A 26,209-nucleotide genomic window follows, 5' to 3' on the forward strand; every position below is an offset into this window, starting at 1 on the left:
ATAAAGTATAAATTGTAGAGATAAGGGTGATTGAAAGTTACTATTCAATAAAAGTCAACTATTGTGCTGTTAGTATTTAGTAAAAGTAAAAAGAAATTTTGAAAGGTAGCCCATAAAAAATAAAAATTAATGATTCCAGTATACATTCTTCTTATATCTATCCAAACAATCCATCACTTCAGTTTGTAGTCTTTGATATTATATACTGACATGTTAGTATGCTCTATTTTTAAACTTTTTTTATTCTATTTTATCTCATTGTTGCAATGGGAACAGATATTGGAAAAAGTATAAGAGTAACCTAGTTGAAATCGGCATTGGCCTGTAGAATGTGGTCTTAAGTGGTAAAACACGCCCATTTCTTCGAATATAATCCTTCGAGTACATGACAATAATTGGCAAATCTCGATGGTTGAATTTAAATGTGATAAACCTTAAACAACAATATCATCATCAGTGAATAACGGACACAATTTTATGGTATACTACTCCTTAGTTTCATTCACCTGAAGATGACAATGTAGATTGCTGAAACGTAGTGTGTAATAAATCTAAGAAGTAGTATACCATAAAATTGTGTCCGTTATTTAATGTGATCTCTACCCCTAAATGTCGCTAAAGGATTATCATCAGTGAAGTGTTCGTTGATTTGCGACAACATAACTGTTCTAAAAGTTTACTAATGAAGGCTATTTTATATCGCCAGGATGAAACTCGCTGTAATCCTTGCTGTTGCTATGGTAATGATGATGGGCCAAGATGTCCAGTTCTGGAGATTAATCAGAGATGCTGATAGAGCTATTAGAACAGTTATTATTTCTCCAGTAGTCAATTGTTAGACGGTGATGCTGAAGCTGGTGCTGCTTTTGCCGCTGCTACAGCAGTTGATGTTTTAACAATTTAATTTTTAGGATTAGAAGGCCGAGAATTAATCGACTTTATAGCCGAAGCTGATATTAACGGTAAACTGTTTAATTTGTTTTCATTAAGAAGTTCACAGTTATAGTTTACGGTACAAATGAGTAAACTAAATCAATATCGCCGTACTGGTAAAACTTTACTGATTGCCAAGTGCATTACCTTACCCTTCTTTGTTACCAGAAGCAGATATGAAAAGTTGGAAGTAAAATACCTAAACAAAATTGTGGCAGAAGGTCATTTCCACGGTCGTAAATGAACCACCGTATACATATATTGTGATGTTGTCTATCTAATGCTTCTAATATTGCTATTGCATCTGATAGCAGTATCATGCCTGATTCATATGTATACACATGTTATCAGACGACAATTAAGAGTTGAGACACAGGTCTTGATGAAAAGCAATGCAACAACTACGTAAACCGTATGCCAGAACTATGTAGAAATATTACTGCACATTAAGTCTCGATTGTGGGATTCTCTTGATCTAAAATGCCCCAATCCTTCATACGATTGGTCATCAATTCTGGTACAGCTCATTCCAACCAAGGCACAATATTTCTTGTACCTCTATTTCACAAACCTGAAAAAGATGCAGGAACATGACAGCCTAATATCAGGCTCCATCTGTTCCTCGGATGTGATATACTGATAATCTATATAAAACAGTCCATACATATTACATGGAGATACACTAAGTACATACGCTGTCGGTTGGGATCGGTCCAATTGTGCCAAATTCATCGTCACTAAATTAATTTGCCGGACCATGTAGTGCTGTGATCAAATTACTTTGAACTTTCTTGGGTGCAAGCAGGTTCCTTCACAACACCTTTTACAAACTCAAAAGTAGCTTTATTATGACGTCATAAGTTAATTTAGACATATCAATTTATGGAAGTTTATGATAATAGTCAATCACAACATGGATGGAGTAGTTTTAGCTGTAAAGATCCAAAGAAGGTTTTCACTTATGCGTTATAGATAGCCTTAGCAGTGCTGGATATATAGGATTATAACCGATAATCATTTGAGATGGATTCGTTACGAAAAACCCGTTCTGAATCAACAAAAAAGATCAATGTCCGTGTTATTCATGTGAAACCAGCATCAGATATGTGGATCAACGATGATTATACTGGATGGAAAATTGCGGGAAGGGATGAATCATTGGATGAGAACCTGACACTGGTTTCTTCATCGAAACGTGCTTCTCCAAGTGAGGATAAGGCGAAAATCCTAAAAGGTGGATCTACTGTCAAACAGCCCATTGTTACTGATGTTCAATCTGTCCTAAAACACTCTATGGTTTCTGAACAGACTGAAACAGATTGTTTAGAGGTAATCTTAGCTGTATAACCTTATGAGGTTGCTTTCTCGACTGTATCCCGACCAATATAACTATTTCAGCAATCCTTTTTCATATCAGAATATTAAAATAAAATTGCATGTAAAATATTGTAAAATCATACTAAGCAGGTAAATGTAAAACTTGTTCATTTCAACCAATTTACATATATCTATTAAAAAACAGGCATATATTTTTTATTATTTATTATAGGTGACGGATTATGATTCTGATGATGACAAAGTAGGGCATCTTCAATTAAAGCAGAATGAACCACATCCACGTAAAAGTATTTTAAAGATTCCCTCAGATCTTTCTGCTTCAAGATTAAATCTTAAGACAGAAACCAAATCTTCGGTGACCAGTGTAACACCAAGATCGATTCAAGTTCGATCCTATAACAAAGGATCATCCAGTTCAGTTATAGGGTTTGATTTAAATGCAGGGAAGGTTTTAAAAGAAGAAAGTTCCGGGGCTGTAGTAATTCGCCACTCAAAATGTGCAGAAAAGGAATTGCCAAGTGGTCATTGTCCAGCGTTAGAGATTTATTTTGGTAATAAAGGGGCTAGCTGTAGTAGTATCTCACCAAATAATCAATCTTCAATAAATCACCAACTGAAACCAGATTCCAAGTTTTCTGTTGATAGAAACAAATCCTGGAAAACACCAGAACCTCTAGGAACTAAAACAACAGGGAGGGAAAAAAAAAGAAAATCGAAAAGGAAAAAGACAGAAAGCAAGGTAAGTCTTTTAATTATTACGATTAATCTTATTTATTGATAAGGTTCTATCTGTTGTCAACAAACGAAATTTCCAGATACAGTTTTATCTTATTGTATTTTATTGTATTTTTAGGTGAATTATACACCAGTTGAAAAATTTGAAGAGCCAACAGACGCGGAATTGAAGAGGGGAAAGAAAAAAACATCTAAGAACGTATTTAAAATGCTGACTAAAACGAAATCTAATAGTTCTAGCAGGAGTTTAACAACTTAGCACAATGAGCCAAACAGTGGTGGTCAAAATAATATCAATAGTGATGAATTCAAGTAAAATTGTCTGCATTCTGATTTAATACTGAAGCTGCAGTTGACTTCATCCAATATTTAAGTACACGTCTACTGAAATTTCTAATCGCATCAGCATAAGTTTTGGACAATCTGATAAAAAGTCTTTATTGGTTTAGTAGTATGAGAAAAGGCTATTACAGTCCTAATTATTTTTACAGACACAGGTCATAGCATTGTTAAAACTTAATATATTCAGATTGAGTAACAAATAACTAAGCAATGAACAATGAATCATTTCAAGAATTATATTGGAGAGCAAACCATATTCAATTTGAATATGAATCAATTTAATAACTAATTTCAGTTTGAATGACAGAAATATAAATCTTTATAATAACCAAGGAGTTTTGCAAAAAATGAATTCGGATGGCATGATCATAATTTTTAATATAATAGTGTTCCTTCTACGGAGCCGAATTTCTAATTCTGGCTACAGTTTCAAAATCTCTTCCCTTCTTAAAATGTTAAACTTGACCAAATTCTTAAATTGGGGTATTTCTTTTCATGTCAGTAAAAGTATCAAGTTCCATTTCCTCCCAGTATGGAATGTTAACTTTTCAATTCAAATGATGACAGTGAACTAATTATCATGTTATTATTAAACAATCAAACTCACTGACCATATCACTCTAAACTCTACCCTGCCTGTTTGTGTATAGGACTGATTAAGGAGTTTACATCCATACAGTATATATAAACCCATCTATAGAGTAAACATTGACTCAATTTCTTTTTTTTATATCATTTAGTTTTTACACAAAACCTTTCACAGCTATTCGAATCAGATAAGGAATGTAGCAGTCGGAATTAATGAAAAGATTCCACTTTAAAAGTAATTAAATTAACTGTTAGGTATCAAATCTTGTGGTTCTGGTAGTACTGGAGCCTTATTCTCGAAAACTTCAGTCAGATAAAATTCAGATTTTAAGAAATACAGTTATCTGATTGAAAAATAAAAGTAACTATAAATTCAATTTTATTTATGATCAATCAGATGACCGAAACACTAAAATCAGCTTAAGTTAAGTTTTCGAGAATAAGGACCCTGCATTCTGATTCAATAATTCGATTAGTTGCGTTATTTCGATGAATGTGGATTTTATTATACTACTGAAAAGGTCTTATCACTCAGTTATTACTGAAATAGTCTTAATGACCAGGTAACTAAGAATATAGTCTCAATTAACCGATAATTGAGTCATATGGTCTCAATTACCCGGTAACTAAGTAATATGGTCTCAATCCCCCGGTAACTAAGTGAATAAGTTTCACTCGACCAGTTAACAAGTGGAATGGTCTCAATTACCCGGTAACTAAGTGACATGGTCTCAATTACCCGGTAACTAAGTAATATGGTCTCAATTACCCGGTAACTAAGTAACATGGTCTGAATTACCCGATACCTAAGTGAATAGGTTTCAATCGACCAGTTAACAAGTGGAATGGTCTCAATTACCTGGTAACTAAGTAATATGGTCTCAATTATCCGGTAACTAAGTAATATGGTCTCAATTACCCGATAATTAAGTAATATGATCTAAATTACCCGATAACTAGGTGAAATGATCTCAATTACCCGGTAACTAAGTGAAAAGGTTTCAATCGACTGGTTTACAAGTGGAATGGTCTAAATCACCCGGTTACTAAGAGATTAGGTCACTCGATTATGGAATGATTTAAAACATTTCACAAAGTTATGAGGTCATCGAGACGACTTTTTGTGGTAATTGGGTCATTGAACTAATGGTGTGCCTGCGACCTGTTTATTTTATTGTGGTGTGACTGAGACCCTTTCATTTGGTAATGGTGTGACCAAGACAATTTCGTCCAATAATGGTGTGACTTGGACCATTTCACGTTGTTATGGTGTGATCGAGCTCATTTCACGTTGTAATGGTGTGATCGATGTCGTTTCAATTTGTAATGGTGTGACTGAAACCATTTCTCTCAAGTGGTGAAAGTGTGACTGAGACCATTTCACTTGTTAATGGTTTGACTGAGACAATTTCATTTGGTAATGGTGTGATCGAGGTCATTTCAATTGGTAATGATGTGACTGAAACCATTCTCTTGGTGAAGATGTGACTGAGACCATTTCACTTGGTTATGGCGCGACTAGTTCATTTGACAATGTGACTGAGGCCGTTTCAATTGGTTACATGACCATTTCACTTGGTAATGGTATGACTGAGACCATTTGACATGGTTTAAATAGTTTGTAATAGTTTGATTCAGATTAATTTGACTTGTCAAAGGTCTTACGGAAACCATTTCACCGGCTCATGGAGGTTGGTATGGCTTGACTGAGACCATTTCACTTGTTAATGGTTTGACTAAGACCATTTCACATAGTTATGGCTTCGTCTAAGCATGAAAGCAATTACTGGTCTATGAATGAACGACACTATTTCGTGCAAATCAATTTTAGTGCATCAAATATCATAAATACATAGCAGTAAAATAAATATTCAAAAACAAATTCAATTCTCGATTTGAAACTTATCACGCTTATTTACGAATGGTTAGAAGGCAGACCAACCATCTCCAGTTTCAATTGTAAATCTCAAGTTGTTTTCAAGATACAAGTTAATATTTTTTAAGTGTGAAACATAGCCTTTTCTCTATATAAGCTTACTTAACAACAACAAATGCATTTTCCTTAGTACTTTCAGTTCAAAAGCGTCTAACACTTTCTTGGCACATAATGAGCCAAGCGTATCACTTTCTAGAACGTAATTTCAATATATTTCAAGCAGATAAAGTTCGGCTCTGGTGGCTGGTTAACATAATAATTATTCTTTTAATGTACGAAATGAGTAAATATAACGAAAGCTCTTGTCTTTTCCTAAATTGTTTTCCATTAACTATATCAAAGAAATTTAATAACAAAATATCAAGATTGCACGCCAATTATATTGCATAATCTGATTTGGATTGTTAAAGGAAAGATCAAGTCTCATTTACGATGTTAAATTTCTAAAGTTACAGATTTTCAAAAATTTTGGAATTATAAAGGTCATTAGTACAGAGTAATTTCTTCTTTTTACAAGTATGATAAATGCAGAATTGGGATTGATATTTTTTCTCAACAATATAATAATGTAATACAAAATGGGACTTGACATGGAAGGCCAGGCAAAACATTACTTTTATGGCGGTGGTTTATTCTTAAATGAAATGATTTTACCATGCCAGTACAAAGTGTGACCTAATTGGATTGATTTTGGTCTGTAAGCAGCACCGAGAGCCATAGATCTATGGATAAAACAATAAAATTATTTCAGGGCCAATTAAATGACTAAAGAAGAGTTAATAACAGCATTTTTAGCAATTTAAATATCTGAAACTATAGCAAGCTTACTGAGGATTCAGTATCTCAAAACAGAACTTTGGGCAATCTTTTTCATTAGTAGCACTTTGGAACATGTGGATTTTTTAAACAGCATGCTAGGCTAGTCCTTGTTCAAATTTCTAGGTCAGGTCAAAATGAAAACCTGGTGACAATAAACCCATTTTGAGGATTTGATGTTTAACATTTATAATAAATATTTAATTTTACATACACAAGACTGAAGTCTTTCTCAGTTCTCTTATAAAACAAAACATAAAGTATCTTTTTATGATAAATAGTAAATAAAATAGAAAAAAAATAATAATAAAATAACATATATAGGTATTTAAAACAAATAAATAATATCAACTAATTTGCTACATAAGAAATAATTATTCTCTTTATATTATATAATATATCAAGCAAAAGGGGTAGTTTTACAAACCAAGGCAAACAGGCAAGCTAATATGCAAAAATGTGGATAACGCAATATTATAGATACTTGGTTATTGGAATATTGAAATACCACTACAATAACATGATCTAATTATTTGCATAAATTAAATTACCCCTTATTTTAGCATCTTTGGATTCCCCAATGTTTCTTGCAAATGCAATGTAACCTAGAATGAGAAAGGAGTGTTCTCATTATAAATTTCAAAACTCTCCAGGACCTAATACAATTAATTTTGGAAAAACATCAGAAATTCCATTAACATTTATATTTTCGAACTAGGTTATAGATAAGTTTGTGTCTTTAAATGACTTTCTTAAATCAACAACACTGACTTATCCACTTTTTCTGCCTAGTTTGCTGGTTTGTAAAACTTACCAGCCCTACAATTTAGGATATAATATCCTACCACTGGTTTAAAATAATATGGCAATATTGTGTCAAATAGATGCAGTAGGTCATAATGTTCTGGCTAAAGTCTTGCTAAGGATTGGAACAATAAATTGAATGAGAAAATTAATACAGAGATCTCAATATACCTGATTATTCTTTTAATACATAGTTTGACTTGATGGATAACTGTAAATATCAGCAAATCATTGCAACTTCAGAACTATTTCACTTAATCCAATTTAACACATTTGCTGAACCAACCATATTTTCTCATTGGAATTAAAATACACCATAGATGTTTCATTTCAGTATTTTTCTCTCTCACTCTATTTAATAAAATGTGCAGTACTTAAGGGGGAAATTATTATAATGAATAGTTCTGAGTCAAAGATGTGTTTGATCAACTATATTTCTAGAAAACAGCAGCAGATGTAAATAAATATTGCAGATTGACTTAAATAACATGCATTGTTAATATATAATTTTTCAATAGCTATCATAGTGTGATATTTTTCAATGTATAAATGCAATACTCTGTTTAATATGTACTTAGTACACAAACTTATATATATAATCAAATAATATAAATAAAAAAAACCTTGAGGACTAATATAGAATGTTCAACAGACACAGTTTAACATTGAAGTATCAAGTTGGAAATCTTAAGAAATACATTACATGTATAGGCTGAGTATAACTATATTTTATTTGACTGCCATAGAGTCTTGGGTACCTGATACAAAATACAAGATGTTTAATCAGAGTACAGAAAAAAACAATAGCTCTAGATGTAAATCATATAAAATATATTACAATACCAATCTTAAAATTCCTAAGCTTTAATGTTATCCTACTATTTTCCAAAAACTTTCTGTTTGTGCCTCTAAAATCTTATATGAAACATGTTTTACTCAATTAACAGGTTGAAAATTCAAATTTATGGAAACTAAGTTAATTATTAAGATCAGAGAAAAAGTGATATGTCCAAGTTTACCTAAAATGGATCTAGTTTCATGACATGTGAAAGTACATAAAAGTTAATATCCTATTTCAACCTGGATAAAAGCTATGGTGTCATAAACCCTAAAGAAGAAATAACAAATCAATTCTAATACTGTATGATAACTATAATACTAGTCTACTGATATGCATAGATAATAATATCATACTTTAAGATGGTGTTTGTAGAACTATGTCAAATACCTGTGCAACACTATTTCTTTATCTGCAAAATCTGATATAATATTATTACTAGGTCTAATTTGTTTTAACTTTTTATGTATTTTTTTTTAAAAGATAGTGCAATGTTCTATTCTTTGATGATAAAGTATTTTTTAATAAAAATCACCAAACACTGCAAATCTTAAATTAAATACAAAAATTAAATTATGGAGTTGTTTCCCTTAGAAATATTCTTGATAGAACACATTATCAGTGTCAAATAACACAATATCTGACATTACAACAACACAGTGGGACTAAATCTGGTCAAAACTTATCAAATGTATGTTAATGTATTTTCAAGATATTTTCAGCACAAAACGAAATAATACTAAAGCTTCTAGTTATTCTCTTACACAAAAGTGTTTGAGTTTTATTTTCAGATTAATATATCATATTATTTGTTGCAATGCTGAGATTTAGCTTAATTAATATGTTCACACATTTATGGAGGATGTATATTTTAAAACTGAAACAATGATAACTTGATATGATCTTAATACCTGAAGCATCAATTTACATAGATCTTGAAAAAAGGTTAAGATGAACAACTTTAAGGTTGCATGAAACTTTGAAATCAAGTTTGTGTAATTATAAGAAATGATTTAATATTTGCAGATTTTTAAGGAAAAATATTGCAGTTCTAAATTATTTTTCAACTGCATGCTTAAACACATCATTTTTCATTACTTGAAATGCCAACCATAATAATTTAGTAAAAGCTTATAAATAAATAAGCTTCTTTAGCACAGCTATTGAGAAAGTTTAGAACATCACAAATAGGAATAATTGTTTGAACTGATATTTAATGATATTAGCTTAAATATTATAGTGAAATGATAGAATTATTATGGATGATCAAATCAGCATATATTATAAGCCTTAAAGACAAATGAGTGGATGTCAACTTTACAGCGAGAGACTTCAATCATTAATTTGATATCCTTAGATGATAATTAACAAAGAATTGACATCATCATGTGAGGATAAGCTCAGAATTGACATCATCAATGTGATAAATATTTAAGAAATTGACATTGTGTTATATAATGCTGACATCATCATGTGATGATTATCAAATAAATAAATTGACGTAGTATGATGATCATCTAATAATAAAGTTTACATTTAATAATGAAACAGTTGACATCATAGGAAGTATAATAATGTGATACGGTTAACATTATGTTGTGATGATTAACATAGTATGAAATCTAGAGAGAGATGAGCAAAAATTTCAAATAGAGGGGATATCATGTAAATAATGAGGATCTAATAGAGTTAACATCATATTAATAATGTGGCTCTAATAGAGTAAATATGTTTACAATGTGGCTCTAATAGGGTAAACATTGTAAGATGATCTAAAAGAGTTGACATGCAATAATGTGGATCTAATAGAGTAGACATGTTAATAATCAGGATCTAATAGAGTAAACATGTTAATAATGTGGCTCTAACAGAGTAAACACAATATTATGAACTAGGATCTAATAGAGTAAACCTCATCTTAATTATGAGGATCTAATAGAGTAAACATCATGGCAAGATGATATAAACAAAGTGGACATGTGGTTGAAAGACACAAAGATGAAGCAAGAAGCAATGATCTAAGGTAGACAAAAAGGCAGATAACCAATGATTTAGTAGAGCTGACATCACAATGACATCAACATAATAGAGATGTTCATTAACTCAGGTAATGAATGTCAAATGGAGATAATGATGATGCTTTGACTATTAGAGTTCAGATAATGAGGTTTAGCAGAGCTATAAGACTGAGATGATGATCTAATAGAACAATGGCATAATGGTGAAATAATGGAGTTAAGATAATTGTCAGATGGGGTTTTAGAAAAGCTGTTAGGTTAAGATGATCAAGGTGAGATGATGATCCAACAGAGTTTACATCCTACTGTTGTTATTACAATAAAATAGTATAGTTATCATGTGTGTTCACATGCCCTATTAGAGCTGGCATATTGATCTAACAGAGTTGACATTATATTGATGTGAAGACCTCAGACTTAATGGGAACTAACAGTTATGTGACCATCATAACAAAAAGTAAACAAATTGTTCACAGGCTCTATTAAAGCTGAGGTGATGATCTAATAGAGTTGACATTATGTTATTATGATCTTCAATAGAACTGCAATACAAATGAGATGTCTAACAAGTGTCAAGTATGGTATGATGTAGAGATAATAATGTTTCATTGAATGACAGACAATCATGACAATATGCCAGGAAAATCTGATATAACTGAATAGCTTAATATCTAGAGCTTACATTCAGCAATCTAGCACTTTGCAAAGCTTCTTTGCATTACATCTAGGGTGATATCACATTTATAGCTATATTTTGATTCCTGAAAATAAAAAAGAAATGGTTTTAGTACATTTATAAATATTACATGTAAACATTTTGAGCAATGAACTTGTGCTTTTTTCATTTTAGATTAATAGGTTTTGTGTGAAAAATAGTTATATTCTATGGTATATTCTTTGACACAGGTTTGAATTTCTACCGCAGAAACATTCTTATACTTTGAATGATAAAATGCAGGCAGAAAATAAAAACTGTAGTTGTAGTTTTAAGATGTCTCCTGTTTCCTAACTGCATGACAAATCCAGTTACTTATAGATTATATGAGATAATATAGGTTATCCACTCTTAGAAGGCAGCTACTTACTTATTTATATCTGTATTTTTTAACACAGTCATTGCCTAAATCAGCAACTACCACATGAAAATTTGGTAAAATAGCTATTCCACTGGGACGTTTTAACTTCTCCTCATTACTGTCTATAATATTATGAAGTTTACCATTGGAATTCATTATCTAAAATGTAATACAGTACAAAAAATATTCATGAATAAAGTTTTTCATTTGGGTATTCAAATTTATCTTTATCAATATTTAAATTGTACTATAATTGTACATGTTTTGTTTACAAGGTAAGGTCCAATTGATAACTATAGTTTGAAAGCATCAATGCTTTACAGCTCATGAGTGAAAATGTTATAAATAATTTATTCAAAATAAAAAATTCCCTGTAGCATTCGATATTATCAACATTGAAATCACACCTATAGGATATATTGCACATATCAATAATAATTCTCGATGAATATGATTTGATAAGGTCCTAACGACTACTATAGTTTGTATTATCAATGCTTTACTACTCATGAGTCAAATCATAATTAATAAAATTTCTGTGTAATCATTGAAAATATTTTAATATCTTCATTTAAATTGTATTCATAGTAAAATAATGCATATATATTAATACTATATGATTCTTTCAATTTTTAAGTAAGATCCATTGCAATGCTCATGATGAGTACATTAAAAAATCTTTATATATAGAAACCATTACCTGCACAAAACTTCTGCCTTTCTCAGTTTTAGTAGCCAACAATAAGCCACCATTATCAACAACTATACCACCATATTGCCCCTTGCCACTGTCACTTAAACACCTGGAAAATTTACCATCTTTACTGAAAACTTGGATTCGATGATCAGTAACAAATATTTCATCACATTTTCCCACAGTCACAGATGAGATCAGTTTAAATTGTCCATCCTTTATACCTTTACTACCAAATGTTGTGATCAGATTGCCAGCAGAACCAAAGATAAAGATCTTGGAAGCACCACTGTCTGCTACAATGATCTCACCACGACTGTTAACAGCAATGTCAGTAGGCTCAACAAATTCAGTTGTGGTAAATTGTCTGACTAGTTCTCCTTCTGGAGTGATGATGGACACTTGCTTACTCCTCCAATTTATCACTGCAAGGTTACCCTCATTCATAAGACAAAGTCCTGTAGCACTTTGGTTTTCTAGCCCAATGGGTCCTATATGTTTCTCTACTTGCCCATCAGAATTGATGATTTTTATGCGACTGTTACCCGTATCCAAAACAAAGATCAAACCATTAGGCCCAGACGCTATCCGAACTGGCTGATTGAGATTATCAATTCCTGACCCTCTTGAGCCAAGTTTCCACACTGGATTGATGTGGTCACTGACTTCAATCATAAAGGGACTATTTTTGATTGCTCTGTTAAATATGTTCACACTAAGTTTGAGACGACCCAAGGTAGGTGGGACAAAAATTATATCATAAGTTCCATTATCATTGTCTTTAACTTTACTCTCGACTAATACGCCCTTATCAGTTCTTAAATCTGCTGTAACAGGGTCACTTCCTGTTAGCCGAGGGTTGCCATGGTAATCTACCGTCATGACTTGCGCTGAACTTCGCAAATGGGAAATTGCCTCTCCAATTTTACCAGTGCATAGAGCAGGAAAAGTTGTACTTATTTTGATTTGGCCAAATTTAGCCACTGCTGTTTCTATTTGTTTGAGAGAATCATTATGCTTGAATTCATATTTAATGAATGCATTTTCCCTGGGTTCAGCCAGATTACTGGTAGAATCTAGTTTCTCATTCAAATCACTGATACGTTTGGTAATATTCCTCACTTCTACCTGATATTCAAGATTACCACAATCTAACTGAACTTTATCCTTCTCAGCTTGGATCAAATCCAGTTGTTCCTTTAAGACTGTGCGTTTATCCTCGCGAATCTTTCGAACCCATTGCAAACATTCATGTCTTCTTTTTTCAATGATTGTCATGACATCTTGAAAAGATCTATTAATAGAATCAAGTGTTTTGTCTACAGACTGTTCCAATGATCGCAACTCATCTGAGATATTTTCATACGCACCGTTGAGATTCTTAATACACAAATGAGCTTTATAAAGTAGGATTTCTGACATCCTTTTGATCGCAATGGCAAATGGTATCACAGTATGTTCACTGGCACCTCGGCCATTATGGTTGTTGTCACTACATAGACTGCAGAAGACTATATCACACGTTTCACAAAACAACAGTTCTTGATTAGAATGTACAGAACATTTGGGGACAACATCTCGTCTCTGGCTAGCCATAAGGTCTAAAAGTTGATTGACAAGGAAGCTGGGTGGAAAAGCTATGACTCCGCCTTGAGGTAGGTGTATATTTTCTCGACATATTGGGCATCTAAAGGAACCTGTATCTAAGTTCTGTGCAGCTACAATTCTCTCTAAGCAATGTTTACAGACTGTATGTGAACAGGGAAGTAATTTAGGGTTGTGCTCTACACTATCATATAAACATAAACAAGTTCCACATGTTAAAAAACTATCATTAAAATCATCATAATTGATAGAAACTGTCTCCACTAAAGTTGAGGACATCATACCTGTAATAGATAAAATAGATCAATCTTATCAAACAGGTTAAATTGTCTGCAGTCTTGCATTTGATACAATGTTTATTTGTGCAATGGTTAGAGAAATTTGAGATATTATTGTGACCTTTTGGTTTCATTTATTCTGAACAAATGTTAAAATTAACACAGGTTTGATATTCAAAGAAAAAAGGACTAAAAAGATTTACATTTAGTTTGTTCCAACATTAAATATGAAATGAAATCTGGTGACTGATTTTGAACAATTTAACCCAAATGAATTTTACATTATGTTCATCCAAAATCGATTACTTCATCTATTGACCTAAAAGATTGGATTTCACATCTAATTCTTTATGACTTCACTGTGATAGAAAAGTTTTCATTGCTGAAAAACAGTTTTATTGAAAAAGTATTTTTTCTGAAGAAAGTTTTGTGGGTTTATGACCTGAATGCAAAGCAATTTAACTCAAATTAGTGGATGCTAACCAAACATAATTTGAATTCCACAAGATAGTAACATGATCTATACAAACCATTGCCAAAAATAAACCACAGACCAACCAAAAAAAATTCAATCAATATCCTTAAATCAAATAAACAGAATGGAAAAGCATACAACATTTAAAACTAGATTACATTCAATTCTATATGAAGTAATATGGTAAACAACAATCAGAATGTTAAGGTAATGGTTTAATACAAGAAAATCATCAAGTAATTGATTCCATTTAATTTGATAGGAAAAACTAATGAGAGAGAGTCAGTTAGAAAATAATATACCATTATATAAATTAAAACCTAGACTACATATAATATATTTTATTGAAGTCAGATAATATTACTAGTCTTATCCTGTCCACTAACACACAAACAGTCTTTGTCGGCGATTTTTGTCGTCAATAGTTTCACAGACTGGCTGCAAGTTGGCCGTTTTCAACTTGTCGAGAATCACGTGCAGATCATGCAATTGAATGGAAAATGAATCTGATTGGATGATGACCCTGTCTTGAAGACGATAAAACAGTCAGCGTCAAATATCAAACTCTTTTTAAATCTTGTCGTGAAGATTTTACTCAAGGTTCGTGTCTCGACAAAAATTCCACCATTCGTGTGTCTGGAAAATTAGGCACAATACTAAGAAAGAGCCTGTAAGTATCATGCATTGACTCGCACTACACACATATTCACCTCTTCTCTTTTCTAGTGCATATTATATAATCCCACACCACACCTTCAAACTTATTCAAACTTATTTCACCCAGTTACCTTTAGAATTATACCAATACTAGTAGGCTTACAAATTTTTTATATTATCTTCCAACAGAAAATCCTGTTTTAATTAACAATTTAATGAAAGCAAGACTATAAGCTATAAGAAAATATAGCATTAAGCTTAGATTTCCGTGACTACGTGCACCAAGTACAATATATACAACACGTCAAAAGATAAAACCAATCAGTTAATACTTCCAAAAAATGCAACATTCTACTTACAATATCAATCTGTCAAAAGTATATTAGAATGACCTTGATACCTATGAATAAATCATTATCGCTGTATATCAAACTCATAATCCAATCACACTAAAACTCAAAGCAGCTGATATCCTTTAATAATGTACAGAGTTCACAAGTTTTCAACTTGCTGATTGCAATGCATTTTTTATGACTAGCAGAAATAGAGCCAGATTCCAAAAGTAAACAGACTGGCATTTACGTGAATTATCATCAACTGGTAGTTATTGGTTAAGCTATCTGCATCTTATAATGTTCTATTTATACCCTAGATTGCAATAGAACCATGAGGCAGTAGCCCAGCAACAGATATCAATCATCAATATTATTTTCAATAACTGGTTCTACAGTTAATACCCAAATTGTTTTATTAACCTAATTTCATGTATTGTACCAGAAACAGATAAGAGCTAGTCAAACCTTACAGACTGATAATAGTGATAGTCAATAATCAGATCTGTTTTTTTATTATCTTCTACCACATAAGGTTTTCATCAACTACCAATTTCCTACTTACTTAAATATACTATGGTTTTGTCTTTCTCTTGGGCTTTTTACATTTAAATAAGAATTAAGTTTCTATAAAAGTGTGCTTATAAAACGCTTGGCTATAGGGGGTTCAACTTCAGGGTTACAATGTTATTTGTCTGGTTTGTTTTCACTGGTTCAGCCAGTTCATGTCTAGCATGAAAAATTAAACTTGTGCTTCTTCAAAACTTATTTGGTAAGCTTAAGTTATAGAGCATATCCAAGTCAGTGCTTTCAGGATGTATCACTGAATAGATACATGTTTAGTGTGATCTTGACATATCCTGATATGTATCTAATCATACATGAGATACATATCCATATCATCCTTACTTAATTGGCGAACCGAAACAATAGGGCTGGATTAAATACCAGTATTGGTGAGAATCGATGATCAATGTGCATTTGTGCATTGACTTAAAGAGAAAGTTACAAGTCAGTTATCCACTACTTGTAATATATTCTTTCACAAAGTTTCCCTTCAGCACAGTATAACTGATTAAAGCAATGAATATTCAATTTATTATGCTTCCATAAAACAAAAATATTTTTCATTTAGAATATTTCTTAATTAAAACATTTGAATTATTGATTGATAACATGCTGTCCATAATAGATCTCAATTTGATAATCAAAACCCAGCTCTTCCTAGCACTAATCCACATACTTGTCAAAATTGCAGAATGTTGTTTGAATGTGTAAACAATGCTTAACCAGATTCCGATTTTGACTGTGACATTCTTTGGCACCTAGTATGGTATTATTCATATCAAAGTCAAGATGAAAGAGTTGTAAATAAAACAAAAAGGTAAAGAAAAAAAAAGAAAAAATCAGACTGTTTTTCAAAAAGGTATCACCAAATCAAGTTTATACATGGAAAAACCCAAATCAACTTCACAACTTCAAGGAAAATCTATATAATATTGACCACCGAGATCTACAGGATAGAGTCTGTTTCTATAATGCTGGCAGAAACTCAAACTTTAATACACAGCAGTACAATAATTGCTTTCCATAAAGCTTCCCATCCAGTCAACATGATTAGAATTATCTGAATCAATATTTCAGTAATGTTCAGGATTGCATAATGCCCAAATGCAAATTACGGTGCTCCAACCTATTTAACATTTTGTGAAGGGCAGCTATGACTTTTAAGTTTTTAAAGTGTAAATATTGGTTGGAGCAAAATAAGGGGTAAATCTCATCACATCAACATTTTAATCTTTATATGATCATTAAACTAAATCACACCATATCTAACTTTAACTCCATAGAACAGTTCATCAAAAAAATAAAATTGCTATGGTATTCATCATTTAGAACAGGCCTGTGCAACCTACGGTCTATGATTTCGTGCGACCCGCGGCGTCATGTAAAATTTGAGGGTAATGCCGCCCAAGAGAAAATACTTTCTTTGCTCATGTCACTGCCTATTCTAATTTCGAAAGCTGTTATATCCGTGCTGTTATATCGAAGTATGATGTCAAAATGAATCTAACAAATCAAACCCTTAAGGAGGTCTGACCTGACCTCGTGTGAAGCAGTGATTTTACAGTGTTATTTGCCAAGCATATTGAAATATGTTGCTGAATAAATGACTTGTATGTTTCTCATTGTTAATACCATGATTCATTGATGGTTGGTTACGTGGCCCACGGCCTATTCGCTCCCCCAAATGTGACCCGCTGTTGCAGAAAGATTGCACAGGCCTGATTTAGAACCAAATATTTAATTGAGATTAACATCCTTATCTGACTGGACATATGAATACAGGTAATGTTGCAATGGGTAATATGTTTCCCTCTAAATCTTTTTTTATTTTCCATCCTTATTGAATATTAGCCTATTTTAGCTGATTTGTTTGGTCAAGCATGAATTGATCTGGTTGCATCTCATAACTTTGACCATTGTAGAAGTGGTGGGTGTTGCGCGAAGCAGAGCTTGCTTACTCTTTTGGAAACGCCTGATGGTACTTCACTTTGATTTTGCCATTCTTTAGACAAGATTTTGATTGGTGGGATCAAACATGGTTTCTATGCATTTTGACATTGAGATAACGTAAGAGTTTCAGTCAATTTCTATCAAAATCATAAATACTGGTACAGAACTCATTCACATGATAGAAAAAAAGTCAAAAAAGGTCTTCATGCAAGATATAAAAACTCATTTATAGGCAAAAATTTCAAGCATGCTAAACTAGGACTACTACTTGACTTGATATACAAACAGTACAACATTGACACAACAGTGCTAAGCTATCTTACTTACAAAATAGAGTTCACACAAAACCAGCCTCATTCAGTAAAGGGAGTCAAATAATGAAACCATCTGAAGAAAAAAATGTCATGAAGTATGAATGAATAGTAGAGAAAAAAGCCACAGAGTGCAGCTAGCTTGTGTTGTGAATAAGCAGAATGAACAATTCTTTGTTTGTATGGGTCTTATTATAAGCTTATTGTTACTTTTTTTCTTTCAATACACAACACAAAATAATACAGTATGTAAAGCAACCAGCTAGGAATAAAGAAAAGATAAGCATATACATAAATCTTCTCAAATAAAACCATCGAGCCATTCATCTCTATTCATTCACCTCAAAATCAGTCAATAATTTCTCATTCATTCAACCAAGCCAAACAAGGAAACAAGCAAATTTCCAATAAAATTAGACACATACTTGAAGGTTACGAGCAATATCATAGTTTCACAACTTGGACATGGTAAAACATCACCTTGTCTCCGGACAAACAGTGTTCCTTTTACGATTAATGGACACAGACACTCATAATGTAAAAGTTTCGATACAAGATTACTTCCAGGTCCAATGTTTTCTTTTTGGTTGATGACGCATGTTATCAATGTCACGCGAGATACAGGGGGATAACTCGCAATATAATATACTACAGACCGAAATAAATTATTTTCTCATTATCAATGTAATTCATATAAAATTTGTGAACAAGTTTTATAAAACTCCAATGTAATATTTAGTAAAAGTTTAGAGATAAACGAACCTAATTCTAGCTGTTAATAAAAATGCCACGTGATTGAAAAATGAATAATTTCCCAATACTGATTGAGATGAAAATGGCCTGGTCATACTGGTCACCGAAGGCTACGAGGTTATAATTAATTGTCAGCTGCGCGTTAGTGCCTGTCGTCCTACCTGCAATATCTTGCTCGCAATCGTATGGACATATAGATCTATTGGCCTATCTCACTTTATATACTTATAAAGTTCACGTGACCGGTCGGCAAAGAAACACAAAACTATTCAAGAGAATGCAAACATCCAAGATCTAATTAATCATGATTGTGTTAATTACCAGGTATTTACTAATTATCAATTGTTTACAAGATCTATATAAACAAACCCATTATAATCTACAATGACATGTTATATGTTGGAGTCGATATTTCAGAATATAATTTGCGACACCGAATTCAAATTGCGGCAATTCTTTTGAGTAGTCATTGTCGCGGGCCTCTGAGAGGGTTCTTCCAAGAAAATTTTCGAAAAAAAAGAATTGATTTATATATTTATATATTTACATATTTTGGCAAAACGTTTAAACTTATTGCAGTGCAAAACATTTTTTTGCCCTCGTCCTATGTACCTCACTGATTCCCATCTGTTATCAGTCTTCGAAGCGATAACCAGATGCAGTGTCCTGGTGGTTTTACATTGTCCTCGTCCGGAGAGATTAAATTCTATTTGACCCATTTTTAAATTAATTTTTTTTTAAACATTTCTGTCTTCCTTCCACAGTTTTTATTTGATCTATAGACGATCTAATAATTAAAAATTTACCTGTGTAGGCCTCTCAGGAGCAGGAGCCGACTCGCGCCTTCTATTATTGAGAAGATTGCTCAACAGTTGCTATAAGTTAAATAGTTAATATCAAGTATTTCCTCCAACAACCGTATGTTACATCAAGTATTTTCCGGTCATCAGTCTAACCCAATTATATTATTCGGAAAGAAGAGGCGAAATAAATGCACAGAATCAAACGTTAGGAAATCTCATATTAAAGTAAGTGTATGCTGTATGTATAAGATAAAAACACGGCAACGAGTTTGTGTGATATTTAAAGTGATACTACGTCTTAGAATTAACATAAAATTTAAGTTCTCGAAAAGGTCAATATTAGTCTATATTCATCAGTTAGATTACCTGGTGTCATAAAGTTACAACAGAATCCCTGTAAAATGTGGAAAATTGATATAACTAAGTAATTATTGAAAACTAGTCAATAATTCAATAGTTAATTGCATATTTATGGATAATTACTAAGTTTTTTTGGATTTATCGGATTATATAAGTATCCTGTTATGTTATTTATGACACCAGGTATATCTACTGGCTCTTATTCGCTAAGTTTAAAATTCTTAAATTTTATGTTAATTCTAAGACTTGTATAGTATCTCTATAAAATCATCATCATGAAAGCTTTTTCAAGAACAAAGGTCAATAACTCGTATAAAACAATTTACGATATTCAATAGGGTTCAACCATGGATGAAAACAAACACTCACACCAAGTTTCGTCAAAATCTGTCAAGAATTGTGCCTTTTAGAGTGTTTATGAGCTAAATTTGAACACGTTTTCATAAACAAGGGCAATAACTCATACTTATTACTTTTCGATTTTTCTGATTTTCAATAGGGTGATAACAAAGACTCACACCAAGTTTCATTAAAATCCGTCAAGAATGGTGCCTTCTAGTGTGTTTGCGAGCATTTCAAGAACAAAGGTAATAACTCAAACTAATTCTTATTTCAAGAACAAAGGTAATAACTCAACAAAATTCTTATTTTCAATAGGGTTCATCCTTGGGTGATTACAAACACTCATTATCATACCAAGTTTCGTCAAAAGCAGTCGAGTGTTTACGAGCAATTGTGGACTGACGAACGGACATGACGGCAATATACGCCCTTCACTTTATGCGGGCGAATAAAAAGGGCCACAACTGTTGCCTCGAAGACTCAGTCGGATTAACTAGTTAGCATGACCTACTAGGATACTAGTATGAAATTACCAAAAGACACACCAAAAATGTCTGCCAATGACCGAAACTCTTTCGCCACACCAGAAAAGTAAATGATGAAGACAAGACTACAACGGGCAAGGTCTCCTCTCATTTGAGCTAACCAACGAGCCCAACACTTTACTCAGGAAGAGGCGATTTCTGGTAAACTCAAATCTACTACCTCCCTTAAGGACACAGAACAAGGCGGCTGATAAGGAAGTAATGTAAAAGATAGTGCCTGAAATTAAAACCCCGGAAAGTACCAAGACGTTCTATGTGTTCTTGTAGTAGTTAAAGTCAATTCAGCCGGCGACCAGTGGACTTCACATTTGATAAGACCCTCTGGAGTCAATATTCAGGTAGGTTGTTTAACTATGGCATTTTATGAACAAGGGAATAGCAAGCATGTATTTGCAGGTTTCCTAATCAAAACAAACACTATGATCATTGAATAATGTTTTATTATACAAACTCTCCCCTTCTCTAATACAGCAGCTGCCTTTTAAAAGTGTTATAGAATGATAATTGAGAGAATTAACAATATCCTCTATTCTATCAATCTCCTCTCCTCATTGAAATTCTCCACAAAACCACAAGATTTGAGCATTAACAACTATTTATAGTGTAGTCTTAAAAACAATGGGACAGATCAAAATATATGCTACAACATTGTGATTTTGTGTATTTGATGGTAAAATACATTTGCTCAAGATAATACATTTTTTTAAATTTCATAAACAACATTTTATAACAAAGTGATGTTTTTCTCTCTGGTAATTGTTATTTAGCATAAAGATTATTTCATTATACCCTGAGTAACAAGTTTCTGCAAGGACTTTTAATTTTCTCTCCTGCTCCTTACATTCAAGTTTTCTTGGTTCAACACAACTGTACCAAATCTAATGAAATTATGCATAACTCAATAGTGAATAAAAGAAACCTCTGCTGGTAAGTGCAGACAACCACACAATTTAGTGTAATGGATATAAGTGAGGTTCATATTTCACATATTTTCTGGTGTTTTTATAAAAATGATATTCAAATGAACTGAATAATAAAATGTATTACTTCAATGTTAATGGAGGTAATGATACTGTGACCCTCCTGACTACTAACAGCACTATTAAGCTTCCTCCTCTTTACACAACTTTTTATATTTTCATAAGTAATAATTGCATAAAAGCATATTTGTTTTCATACAAAAATAGAGTCGCTCTCTCATGAATGTTTCAACAATTTTTTTTTAAATTAAAACAATGTAAATTCAATGATATTTTACATAAATCCACCACTCTGCATGTATATTGAGATGAAAAGGGATGCAACTTCAAATTAATGCAAATTAAAAGTCAAAGATGAACAATAAATTCAGATGTGATATGAACATGAAGTTTTAACAATTCATATTTACATAGGCAAGTTCTTTGGATATACTTATAAAGTAATGTTTTTCTTTGAACAGTCATTGATATACCTTCATTGACATTAACATGTTTCACTTTATATCAATGTTTAGACTAGTGTCGGGCAGACAACCAAGACACAAAATTAATCGAATATCTTGTAAATCATTCATAACATTATTACTTGACAAACTCTGATGTAAATATAAATGTTCAAAACCTCAAACAATTAATATGTTAAATAACAGAACAGTTTAAAAAACATTAAAGGTAATGTTCTATCCAACTATTAATTTTTCATGAACTAAAAAGATAATAATCTTCCAATTATTCACATGACATGCTGACAAAACTTACATTTTCACAACCCATGAGATCAAAATCTTGTTTATTTCATTGCAAATGAACAAAAATTGAAGGTTTGTCAACCAAAACATAGAATAATTACAGAACTATCTCTTTTGTGTTTTGATCAAAGGGAATGTTAACTTTTTTTTAAACAAAGGATGACAATTGAAAGATTTTCAGTTCAGTAGATAATGATAAATGATTTATTCTTAACAAAAAAAAACCTTTTAAGGCACAACCCTTCAATCTTTTTCTAGTTTCACATACTTGTTTTTGAAATGTTAGATATAATGGATGAGGGGAGAATTTGCAACAGAATTTTCAACTATTTAACTGATCAACATGAATGAGAACAATGACAGAAAAAGCAAAATATCCACAAGCATTTGGGATTTAAACTTGCTCAATAAATAGTTTCCAGTTTGAAATCTTTTCACCTGATAAGGCCCATTCATAAAAAAATCCACATGACAAATAAAAGTGGCATTGACTCTGTTATTAACAATTCCACAAATAAAGTAAAACTATGTATCATGAAGCCTAATGATGATGCCTTTTTAAAGATGAATACTTGAAATGCAATTTTTAAAATGTTCAGGTTCTTACAAATTGAACCAACCTTTGAGATCTACATATACCAGGGTTGAATAAAGCAATGAATATTTATTTCAGGTTCAAAATAGAATTGAAATATCAGGAATAACTTGAAACTTGAATTTGAAATGATGCATAACTAAATCAAGCATTTCCTTAGTCTAGTCTGTATTACTGATGATAAATTTTGACGATTATTTTTGAAACATGACTAGAATAATTTCAAATTTTAGTTTATTTTATATTTCAAAACTATCATGAATCTGAAGTCCCTTATTAGACAATGCTTTACATGAACACTACAAATTTCACACAACAAAATATACAGAAAGTGAATAGAACTTCCATGAAATTCAAAATACAATTAACAAAGATAACTACTTAATCCTTGACCATAAGCATCCAAATAATGAAGAAAATAATATATTCGAGGAAAACTAGCCTTCATTCAAATTAACAAATATATAAGAATTGAATGAAGGCACTATGCCTTTTATAGATGACGCTTCACAAGATAACCCTGCATCGAAGTCTTATTCATCACAGTCTTTGGCAACATGACCAGATTTGTTACAGTTGTAGCAAATAATCTCTTTCTCATTAGGACAATCACGAGCAATATGGTTACTCTCACCACATCTAAAAGTACAAAACACACTCATTATGAAATGATTTGATCTGATCTAAATGATGCAACTGTAGTCTCCTTGTAAATAGTAACTCCCCATTTGTAAAACTCAAGCTGTTTATTTTGGTGAATTATAAGTCAATGATAGCTGACAGTCAATGTTTAGTTAACTGCCAACTAGGTAAACCAGTTTTATATGGCAGCAATGTTCACACTCTTCCAGTGAAACATACCCTCTAATAAATGCTTTAGTAACTATCTATAATAACAGCATAAAAAAGCCTTCAGAATAAATTTTTCAGTGGACTTGAACACATCAAATTGTAATAGCTGCCTTTATCCGAAAGGTTATTTCGATAAGGGCCTCCCGTTTAAATATGTCAATCTTTGGAATACAAGTATAGTTACCTATAACATGATCGGTTTCCACCTCCACGTTCTCTACGGTCATTACTACGGGTATTCTCTTCAGGACAATCTCTCAATAGATGACCTCCTTGTCCACAATTGTAACATTTACGTTCATCTCTTTTATCAGTTTCAGTACAGTCTCTGGCAAAATGACCAGTCTCTCCACATCTATAGCAATGTTTATTACTCTCCTCTGTACAGTCTCTCTGAACGTGGCCTTGCTTGCCACAGTTATAGCAGGCACCTGCAATGAACAGATCATATATTGAGAAATTGGGCCTCTCTAGAAACTTGAAAAAAATGTTCAGCTTTCTCTATTACAGTTACCAATATAATATTTGTTGAAAATATTGTTTAGGTTGTTTCATCTTCTTCTTCAATTAATATCATCTCTTCGTCTACACTACCACCTGAATTCTAATTAAAGGTGTCAGAAAATATCAAACTATTATAAACTAAGGAAATAGGTATGACCTGGAATGATTTCCCTCTCGCAATCCTTGGCTATATGACCCATTTCATTACACTTATAACATCTTTCTGCCTGCATCCTACATGTTGATGCATAATGACCTGGACGGTTGCACTTGTAACATTTTTCTGCAATGACAAAGCAGTCTTCCTTCACAGAAACACTAATGTGCAAGACAACAATTTTTAAGTCAATAAATGTCAATATAATTCAAAATGAACTGAAATCATCAATTTTCATCAATTGCTTATAAAAAAAGTTATTCTTTTGTTTTGGTTGGTTTTAGGTTTTATTCAAATACTAATTACATGTTTCATATACATACACCAGTACTAGTACTGGTACCTTAAAGATCAAAATGAATCCATTTCTTAGATTTGACAAATACTGTCTTGCACATATACAAAAAATGTCTTGATTTTAAATAAAGCTTGAACAATATTCATTCTATTTTGATAAACTTCAGGACATTTTTTACCAAAATTTTATGAACTATTTAAATACAATTAAAATGTCTAAATGAAAAATATGAAACAGATGAAGCTTTAAACTGTTAATCATTGCAGATGAGAAATTCTATGGAATAATTTATCGTCTCTGTGCCAGTTTGTTCAACATAAAACGTGTAAATACCCAAAAACTACAAAGACTAATGAATGCACTCATGGATATGAAATTATATGTCTAGATTGTAATATTTCAATGTCTGGTAATCATTAAAGTGATTCACAGATTTTTGTCACACCAGATTTTATTTTCAATACATACATCAATGTCCTACTGGTTAAGAGATAAATTATTCCAAATTCAGAAAGGTTATAAATGAAATGAAATGGATAATATAATCTAATAAATAGGTAAAATAATACAGCCATTTAATTCCTTGTCAGTTCTTCCTTACCTTCAGCATGGTTCAAAATTCTTGTTTATATCTCTCAGAGATCAACAATAGAACCTGCAACTTCATAAGACTGCTTGCTTGGTACTACTTCAACCCCAGGGGTGTCAATAAGAATCAGAGTAGGTGGCTATACATCCAAAGTAGGTGGCTACCAGCGCAGTGCATTGTACAAAGGCTAATTCTTACCAAAAAACGATCTTTAGAAAATATTCCATAAATAAATCTACATTTTGTCAGAATTTTCAAGCACATATCTGGTTGTCTACGACTTTCAATGAAATCAGGGCAATGCAAAATAGTTCCCATCAGATTGTGGATTAATCAGGAAGTTTGTAGAACAATATTGCTCAGAATCTTTTTTTAATCCCGATGAACTA

General features: G+C 32.1%; 2 protein-coding genes across 2 annotated transcripts; one reads left to right on the forward strand and one right to left on the reverse strand.

Moving 5' to 3' along the window:
• Positions 1–1,956: 1,956 nt before the first annotated feature.
• Positions 1,957–3,265, forward strand: LOTGIDRAFT_153770 (hypothetical protein; the record flags this gene model as incomplete). Its single annotated transcript, XM_009059782.1, has 3 exons — positions 1,957–2,262; positions 2,483–3,010; positions 3,125–3,265. The coding sequence occupies 3 exons, from the start codon at positions 1,957–1,959 to the stop codon at positions 3,263–3,265; spliced, it is 975 nt and encodes a 324-aa protein (XP_009058030.1).
• An 8,174-nt stretch (positions 3,266–11,439) lies between these two features.
• LOTGIDRAFT_182605 (hypothetical protein) lies at positions 11,440–18,879 on the reverse strand (the record flags this gene model as incomplete). The annotated part of the gene is made up of 4 exons (XM_009059783.1): positions 18,719–18,879; positions 18,310–18,369; positions 12,119–14,007; positions 11,440–11,583 (listed from the first exon to the last, which is right to left on the reverse strand). Coding segments are annotated over exons 3-4 (2,031 nt in total), but the record flags the coding sequence as incomplete, so codon positions are not given.
• Positions 18,880–26,209: the final 7,330 nt, after the last annotated feature.

Source organism: Lottia gigantea, assembly GCF_000327385.1.
Source record: "Lottia gigantea unplaced genomic scaffold LOTGIsca_4, whole genome shotgun sequence".
In the NCBI taxonomy this organism is placed as follows: Eukaryota; Metazoa; Mollusca; class Gastropoda; family Lottiidae; genus Lottia; species Lottia gigantea.